Below are 10,284 nucleotides of genomic sequence, written 5' to 3' on the forward strand. Positions count from 1 at the left end.
AATTCAAACTAATTTCTAAAGTAAATTTAAAACTCTGATTAAAATAATTTACATTCCCTTAATCTTCATGTGAATCATCCTTCAACTATTCGTTTTGGGAATCTTATATATCTTCTGATATACTTTTTCAATAAGACTATCAAAAAATCTCGATACCAACCAGAGTGAACTACAGTTAAATTGCAGAAAGACCAAATGAAATGACTGCTAAAATATTAAACTTATTAAATTGGTGAAGATTGGTGGAGAACTTTAAGAACTTGAACTCGCTTGTCACCTATGACACTACACCTACCCGAGAAATTGCACACCAAATTTAAAATTTATGGCTCTTATCACAATTTATACTCTATAAAACCATATTAAGAGATTAAGAGCCAATGGTGAAACTTAACCTTGGAGTTGTATAGAATAAAGTGATCGACTCGGCGTTTATTCATTTCCACCAGTTTCTTCATAATTTTACTATAAATTGCAGCAATTTTTATTAAATATCAATTTTTTGAATAACAAATAAACCTGGTTTTTACAGCTACAGACGACTTCTTTTTGTTTTTCTGTTTATTTTAAAGCTTATTTTTATTTAAAAATGATTGAGATTCCTAAAGTTTAGCTTATCCATTATAGTAATTTGTTAAATTTTGAATTTTGACAAAGTAATATTTTTAAATCATCTACAACTGAAGCGCTACGGCACTATAGAGCCATTGTGAATATGTCGCAACCATAAAAGACTTTTTTGCCACCCCTTAATTAACACCAACGGTAGAAACACTTAAGGTGACTCTCATCAGAATTTCAGGTCAGGAGAACATTGCACGGTATAAAAAGCAGTTAGCCTAACACATCTACGTTCTATAGATATATCTCCAAGGGTGCCAGTTTACATTACTCTTAAAGCAATTAATAAAGGGCAGTCCAATAGTATTTATAAATCTATTTATATGGTATATGGGACTTATTTTATTTCTGCGTTTTAGCGTTATGGAATATATACAAAACACAGCTTCGGCTGTTTCTTAATTTTATTCGAGGAGGCTACTTGAATCGAGGTTTATTCATTCTATCTTATGCTAATTTAGGTGCAAGAGTTCTTATCAAAATTTTTATATCGCCAAGAGAATTTATGTGTATTTCAACAGTAAATCAATTCAGTTTGATATGCAAAAAACGTGTTTTTGGTTTTGATTTCCAAGATGAAGATATATCATAATCAACCAAATGAAATGAACTAATATATTTACACCCATTGTTTTCACAGAATTAGAAACCATCGCTTTTATATATATGATAGCAAAAACAGTGATGAAAACAAATTTTATAGCCAAGATGGCTGTATATGGCAGCTGTTTTTAACTAATTATTGTTAAACCGGTTTTTTTAACTGTAAATTAAATACTGGCTTCCATTATACAAAAGGAAACCGAAAACCGGTTTCTGAAAAAGTTCACTTTAATAGGAAGGCATACTTTTTATATATTATTTTTACGATTCTTCTGGTATATCTTGCTCAAAATACTCTGCACTGATGGCATTATAATCAGATTATGTACTATTACTTAATATTAAATAATAATAGGTTTTTGATATCTTCAAGAAATTTCTTAATTTTATTCTATTTTAAAAAAATACCAACTAAATTCACGTTAGCCTAACAATTAGCTCTTCTGTAGGCACCACAACAATTTTATTCTAGGTAATAAAAGTTCATTAAGATTACATTACTGCATCTATGGATATATCTCTTATATTCTGTATATAACATAAGATGTGCGTCATATCATTGTATGCAGAAGGCTGTGTAATTTTTTTATGGATTTGTAATATTTGATATTTTACGCAATAATTTGAGCTAATGTTATCATAAAGAAAATGTACAATTCTTGTTTCTGGATAGCTCTATAATATATGAGTTATTAATCTAACAGTAGAGCTATAAAAAGGACATAAATCTTTATTCTCTCAACCTAATAAGTGTCGGCGTGTGCAGTTTTTGTACTAAAAATGAAATCGATCCCAAGTTCTAATAGCGTCTGTGCAATATTTTTGGGTTTGGTTTCAAACTTATTATATTGAAGCTTACATAATGTGGTTTTATACCAGATCCATTCTTCGCTTTATTTTTAAAAAATTAATAATATAAAACCATTACAGATCTTTTTTACTCACTTCCTTGACGGATCGCTTAAGTGATAGTAAGTTTTCTGCTCCAACTATCTGTTTAATCTAGTACCCCTTAATATCTACATAAGCAGAGATCCAAATAATTATTAGCTCTTTAGAGTGTTGAATTGTATAAGATTGTCTTTTATTTGGGTAATAATTATGCCTTTGTTTAAATAGTCTATTTTATAACATATATAGTAGTCATAATCTGACGTGTATATGTAATATCTCAAGAACTATTTCCAAATGTTTTGTTTTAAAGTAAGTGATAAGATAGCTATATATTTGTTTCAAGCAGATGCTGTATCTTTCAATAGACGTGATCTATTATTAGTACTGAGTTTTGTACTGATTTGTATTACGTCACAATATAGTATTTATTAACTTGAGATTTTCACTTTTAATTTTCTGAGATCTTTGTATTGATAATGACGTAGAAGCAACACACAACTATGTTATTATGTTATTATTAATTATTAATTAATAATTAATAAGGAAAAAATATCTTTTATGTGTCGTTAACTATTTAGACATCTTTCGTTTACGCGTATTTAGTTTGTAGTGCATAAAATTCGTTCCGATTAATTTCACGGCCAAGTTTCTGTTGATTAGCACAAGCCGACTTTAATAGCTAGACAGATTCTTCAGTTTATGACTTTCGATGTTTATTTACTTAATAATTTTATGTGTAAAAAACTCCGTCACGTTTCTTTCAGATACTCGAATGTTATCTGTTGTTAACATAAAAACACTAAACCAATTTTAATGAATGAAAATAGTTCAAAAAGTTGATTTCATTTGAACTTTTACGACTGGAGTGGAGAGATTCGCGAAATGAAACTAAGTTCTCCAAAGTAGAGGGGACTCGTGTAACACATAAAAAAGGCTAAGAATATATATTTAGCATTTCTTCTAGCATAAACAATCTTTAGTTGCAGAATATTTGGTATAAATAGCAAATCAAGAAGAAAACTATTTATACGTTAATACTGCCTCAAAGGAAGCCTGTTTTAAATTAAGAATCGAATGTTAATTGCAAAAGTCTATAATGTTGCCCTTGATATGATATCAATATTTTTAAATAGTTTTGAGAAATAATTTACATTATTTAAGCATTCTCTTTTTCTGCTTCGTAGCAAATCTTGCATAATAATACCAAGACGCTTTACTGTGTATAACAGAATAGAAATTAATTAAAAAATATATATACTTGAAGCCATTTCTGCAGGCAGAAGTACTGACTAGTATATTTAGCTAGTTTAGTTCAAAGGCGCTTTAATAAAAAAAACTTACAAGCAATAACAATTTTATATCAATATTTGAAATATACCTATATAGTCACTTAACGAGAACACATAGCCAGATCTGATTAGTCACTGCAGTGGGGCATATTATATAACAAAATACTGCTTCAATAGTTTTTTTATTGATATATGTCTATAGTCACTTAACGAGAACACATAGCCAGATCTGATTAGTCACTGCAGTGGGGCATAATATATAACAAAATACTGTTTCAATAAAAAAACATATGTCTGTATAGGGACTAATGATGCAAAATGAAAATACATGTTTAGACTCTTAACTAGGGTCCCGGTCAGAGGAATGTTGAACGGTATGAAAAAGCTCATCCGCATGCTTCTATAAACATCTCCCTAAGAGCGCCAGTTCACGTTACTCTTACATACTTTAAAGAGCAGGTAATAAGTAGGAGTCATTCATAACATATATATTATATAGGTCAACCTATATAATACAATCAATCATCAACCTAGGTATTCGTAGTCATATGTCTTTCTACCAATTGACTATCATGAACAACATGAATGTAAACCATGTTAGAAAACGTTTATCTCTCTATTAAGATTCTGTTTATATACAAATTGTTTTAACAGGAAATTGTTTTTCTTAGGAGATTGTATTTGACAATTGATCGTTTTAAAACAAGCGGAACTCTTCTTTGCTTTATGCAGCTTAGTTTTTCTTTGTTAATCTTCACTTAAAGCTCGTTTTTGAATACGCGTTGCACACCCTTAGAAGAGTAGACATTCACCTTTCACTACCGGGGTATTTCGTTCCATTCGAGTCTTAAGTTCTCAAGATGCTGTTTCTTCCGAACAGTATCATATAATTTAATCACATCCCTGTATTTGTATCTCTCAATTTTGATCAACATTTAAAATCTGACAGTTCTTATAGCCTGTGTATACACAACAGACGCATTAACGATTTGGTGTTAATATGTATGCATTCACATATTTATTCCTTAGATTATTATTATTGTGGTTGGACGCAAACGTGACAAAGACTTTTATTGAGGAGTGACTGAAAAGTGGCTTGAGAACTGTCGCTACTTATTTGCACATACAATCATGCAGACTCATTTACATCAAATCGTGAATATGGCTAATGATTTTATCACAATGGTAATATTTGTAAAAATGTACACCATTCATTATCTAGATTATAATCTAGGTCTTGCAGTGTGAAAGGCATTCACTGTGTGTACTATTCAGGTTCACAGGATTTGAAGTTGCTATGAAGTTATTGCTATGTTATTTCGTAAGCATGAAATGGATCAGAAGTGAGGCCATTTATAAACCATTTATTTAAAAAGTTTTTAAAAACATATTTTCTATTATTTACACATGTAGGATAGTTGATTTGTATGAAAGTTGCAAAAAATACTCTACGAAATTTTTGTCTGGGTCCAGAATAAAACAAACGAAAATAAATATATCTTTAACTGATCCTTACTGCTTCTGTAACTTTCAAAACATCACGCAAAAGACGTTAACAAAAAATTGAATAAAAGTATCAACCCAAAAAAAATACCTTTTGGGCTTAATAGTGTAGTCCAAAGCGCGGCTTGCGGGCCACATATGGACCGCGACTAATGTTTGTGCGGCCCGCGATTTTTTTTTAATCTACTACAATTACGCAAATTTTATTTTACCAAATAAATGAAGTGAAATTGATAAATAAATAAAACTTAATTTAACATTATAAACGTATTTTTATTTTTGTCAAAAACAACTATAAACGTAAGTATTTGTTTCTTCAGCCCCCCCAATCTATACAGTGATTTGTATTGGCCCGTGATCGCATCTAATCTAGACAGCCCTGGTGTAGATCATTGACTGGCAAATAAGTTCTTCGCCCAACAACAAATATTCCCTGTTAATTATTTTCCGGAACCGCATATTTGATCTATATAACTTAAGGATCACTAAAATCTAAAGTATCATTGCTATAAGTTAGGCCTTTCCAACACTAATGTCTGTTAATTTTATAAAATTTAATTTGAAAGCTCGAAGCTTATTTTTTGTAAATGAGCTACTTTTAAAAATGAAAAGCTTCACCACTTAGATGGTGTTGTTTTTCCTCAATACCAAAAATTATGCTAAAGTTTTAACATAGAGTTACAAAGTAAGACTATACACAACTCAACTATAGTAACACTACACACACAATATCAACTATAGTGAGATAAATTAGAATCATCAGACCGTAACAGAACATCCTTAGAATATACAGATGTGAATCGATAGAAAAAAAACTTAAATCTAACATTTGAAGTGAGTCGAGGTGAATTAATATAAAATGCGGAGTTCGGGTCTCATTTGGAACGGAACACTGCTATCATTAAACCTTTTCATTCATTTTTCCATTACAGTTTCTCGGTATAGATAATAAATGTGAAAAAGGACATTTTGTAATACGAGTATTTTAATATAATCACAACATTTCATTATTATTCCGAAGTTAATATATGTTAATATATATTTGATATTTTATATTATATGTATTTCTTATTAATACTTCCTATTTTTTAATTTAAAAAACAGTTTTAAATATTTTTATTTTAATTTTTTCTCAAAAGCAATTTAAAAAAAAAATGAATCGCTTTTTTCTAGTATTGCAATTACTTTAATATTCACATTCACATATCTTATTGTGAACTATTAATGTTATATCGTATATAAAGATATATATTATCTAAAGTTATATCTTCCTTGAATTAATTAATACACCACATATTTTTTTGCCCAAAATCTAAGGTATCACTTAATACAAAATTATTTTTCATCTCTATTTGACCGATATATCTTTACGGATTGCATTTCATTTTCATAGATCGTCTATACCTTTGAACGATAGAAGTGCTCCAGTTGATTATATTCAAAGCCAAAGTTTTTCCATTTAAACTCCTTTGCAAATGATTTCATACAACTTTTAAAGATCTTCATTTTGACACGTTTTTCACTCTTAAAAATTATTTTGGATCAAATTCACTAATCAGGATCGATTTCAAAACACACTCTTCACTTCAAATCAATTTCACTTTCGATTTTCACAAAAAATTACAAACCGAATCGAAACAAGCAAATTTTTTTCAACATCGACGATTTACTATCACATCAAAGCGAATTTAGAATTTGTATCTATTGAGCCAATTGAGTACTACCGCTTCAGTAGCACCGCCACAACTATGAAAGACTTTTCGCAAAGGGTGCGTTTCAGCTGCCACTGCAACTTCGTCAAAATCTATGGCTGAGTAATTTTGGTGGCGAGTACGTTTCTCACGACCGTACGAACATAAAATGCTAAGCATTTGTATTGACATATGATATTTTATATTGTAATTGATCTCACTTTGATATCGCACACTCGGTATCGGTGAGTGTACATTCATTCATACACGAACGTGTGTATCTATAATCGTTTAATTTAATTAAAAACATACGAAATATGCCGTTCCATGGGCCGATTTACGAGCCTGACATTGTTTATATCTTTCCGTAAGTGTGAACATGTCCAGCACGCTTTATTTTATTTTTTTTTTTTTTTTTTTTTTTTTTTTTATCACCTTTTTTTTTTTTTTTTTGTCAAATCAATAATGTTGAGTTGTGTGTTCGCTCTATAAAAATGCGGAATCTAGCAACATAGATACGTAGAAACACCGACATACGGTTGTTTACACTCTCGTCAACATGGCTTGGCTTTATAAGGGAGAAATGAAGTTTTAGTTTGAGCGTTTTTTTTTTTTATTTTTATTTCCATTTTTCGATTACAGTGCTGACCGTTCTGAACTTATACGTCAGAGGTCAGTACGTTTGCTTATTTGGATGCTGTGCCATATTCAAGCGAAAATGATGTGTTCAATATATTTTAAAAAGCAACTTAGCTTTGTTCTCTTTAAATAGATTTTACTATATTCATTCTATGTACAATGCTAAGACCCTTAAAAAGTTGGAGAGAAGTCTATTGCTATTCTTTAACAGAAAACTTTCAGCTATCTCGTCTCCAGGACTTTAATTCATTTTAAGTGGAAAATTCTAAGCACCACTCTGAGAGCTTAAAAAATTGAAGAGAATTCTATTGTTACTCTTTGATAAAAAACTATATGCTCAACGTTGACAGCCTTAAAAAATTGGAGAGAATTGCATTGTTACTCCTTGATAAAAAAAACTATTAATTATCTCCTCTCCAGGACATGAACTTTAAATGAAGAATTAAATGCACAACGCTGAGCCTTAGAAAATTGGGGAGAATTCTATTGAAATTGTTTGCTAAGAAACTATTCTCTATCTCCTCTTCAGAACCTGAATCCATTTTAAATGTAAAATTAAATTTACAACTCTAAGAGAACTCTAAGAGCCTTAAAAAATTGTAGAGAATTCGTTTGAAACTCTTTGATAGAAAACTATAAGCTTTCTGCTCTTCAGAACCTAAATCCATTTAAAATGCAGAATTATAGGCACCACACTTAGAGGTTAAAACAATTAGAGACAATTCTACTGTCAATTTTTTGAAAATAAAACTAATAGTTATCTCCTAACCAGAACTTGAATCAATTTTAAAATAAAAATTAAATGTTTAATGCTATGATCTTTAAAAAATTGGAGAAAATTCTATTTTTACACTTTGATAAGAAAAACTATTAGCTGTCTTCTCTCCAGAATTAAATGCACAACCCTAAGAGCCTTTAAAAAATTGGAGAGAATTCTATTAAAATTTTGTTGAGAAACTAATCTCTATCTCCTCTTCAGAACCTAAATCTATTTTAATTGTAGAATTCAATGTAAAAGGTGTAAGAACCTTAAACAATTTAGAACAATTCCATTGCTACTCTTTCATAAAAAAATGTTAGCTGTCTCCTTTTCAGGACCTAAAACCATTTTAAATGTAAATGTTTGTATGCTTGTATGATTTAATTTATTAATTTTTAAAATTGTAGGCTCTTTACTTAAATACTGTGAAAAATGGATATTATATATATCAAAGCGTTTGCAACAAACTAAATCAGATTTCGGAGATCCTTTAAAATAAGTGCTGTAGTGCAGTTCTAGAGTAATTTTGTAGATTATTGCCGGTTTAGTTGACTTTGAGAATTTTAATATCTTACTATTTTCAAGGTGCCCAATTAGAAACGGATCGATCCTATATCGAAAAACTCTTTAATACATAAATAAATACCTTAAGAGTTATCTAAGCAAATGTTTGTCGGTCTTTAAAAATCTCATACACGCAATATCTTCTATAGTCTTTGCATATATATAAATGTAAGTACTCTTAACTCGTGTGTATATTAGTTAGAGTTTGGTTAGACTCTCATTTTTTACTCATAGATATAAATTTTATTATATAAATAAAATTTGAAAATAATAAATAATAGTTTTTTAATAGTTATTACTTAGTGTAATTGCCGAGTTTTTAGTATTTGGCAATCTCAAATATTAGCTGTCCGTGCCACTTTGTCGATTGATAAACTATTCTATCATAATAAGTTATTATAAAAATAAAACGCCAAGTTAGTGTTATTTTATTTACTTATTTTCAGTTTGCTTCGTTGTTCGTTTAATTAGTGAGTGATGCGGATACTGTCCACTAGGGGTCATAACGACAATGTCCTCAGGGACAATTTAGTCAAAATTGCGTTTAAAAAGCGTTTGAAAAGAAGTATTGAGTAATACATGCACAGAAATACATACCACTTGCTTCTTGTCGGCATCGAACAAAATTATGGACATACCAAATGTTTTAAAGATGATTGTCAACATTGACCAATTGAAATTAGTAATTAGTAAATAGAAATTAGCAAGAAAAGATCGCGGGAATTAATCAACCTATCCCGAGCAAATATATCCAAGGTAGTGCGAATAATTTCGGGACATTGCTCGTTGCGAGGACATGCCGTGAGGCTCAATATCAGGACCTTCTTACATTGTAGACATTGCATGGAGGATGATGAAGAGGAATCACTAATACACCTTCTGCTACAGTGTCCTGCTTTCGCAAGACATAGACTCTCCTACTTAGGATCACACTTTTTCAATTCACTAAGAGAGCTAGATTCTATTTCCATAGCTTGTGTCACTGGCTTTGTGGCCAGTATCAAATGGTTATAGGGACAGGTGTCAAATTCTTTAGGGTATCACAATGGTTTAAGTGAGTCTTCGGACGGTCACAGTAACTTAACCTAACCTAACCTAATACATTCACAAATTCTTTTTTCACTTATTTTGTGGTTAATAGTTCTATAGACATATACAATTAAGGTGTTCATCTGGTTAATAATTTTCAAGGCAGACTCTAGAATTTCAGATAACTCACAATGGTACTGGAAAGAAGTTTTGTTATTGTCAGTCCTGAGATGTTACTTCGATAACGGTTTGCATATCTTTCTTTCGCAGAAATAAGAATATCTTTTGATGTTAGTCTTGACATCTTTCCTCCATAACGGTTTGCATCATCTTCTTTCGCTCAATAGCTGTTAATCGGATTTAATTTTCGAGAGTCTACTCAAAATGGCACATAAACATTGTTCTTATGACATACTTGAAAAGAAGTCTTGTCATTGAATCCTATAGTCTTTCACAAAAATTTAAATCTTCTGTACGACATCCTACTTCGATGAAGCAAGTGACTGACTCTAATGACAACAACTCGATTAACATTTAAATCGCTGACTTATAGTATGTATAATTAAATATTTTTTGCAATATTGGTTTTTCTTTTAATCATAATTCTATTATAAATATTAATTAAAGGTTTTTTTATTTATCCTCTTTCATAGTTTTGGTATCAGACATACATTTAAATGACCTTTATTTC

General features: G+C 30.2%; 1 protein-coding gene across 1 annotated transcript in view; it reads left to right on the top strand.

The window, feature by feature from the left end:
- The window catches only part of LOC119674869 (ephrin type-A receptor 4-A-like), a 10,825-nt gene extending 2,326 nt beyond the window's left edge, over positions 1–8,499 (top strand). Inside the window, exon 4 of the mRNA XM_038086025.1 lies at positions 8,408–8,499. Coding sequence (XP_037941953.1) covers positions 8,408–8,499 — 92 coding nt within the window. The remainder of the gene's footprint in view (positions 1–8,407) is intronic.
- The last annotated feature ends 1,785 nt before the right edge of the window (positions 8,500–10,284 follow it).

This window comes from Teleopsis dalmanni, chromosome 2, assembly GCF_002237135.1.
Source record: "Teleopsis dalmanni isolate 2A chromosome 2, ASM223713v2, whole genome shotgun sequence".
Taxonomy (NCBI): domain Eukaryota; kingdom Metazoa; phylum Arthropoda; class Insecta; order Diptera; family Diopsidae; genus Teleopsis; species Teleopsis dalmanni.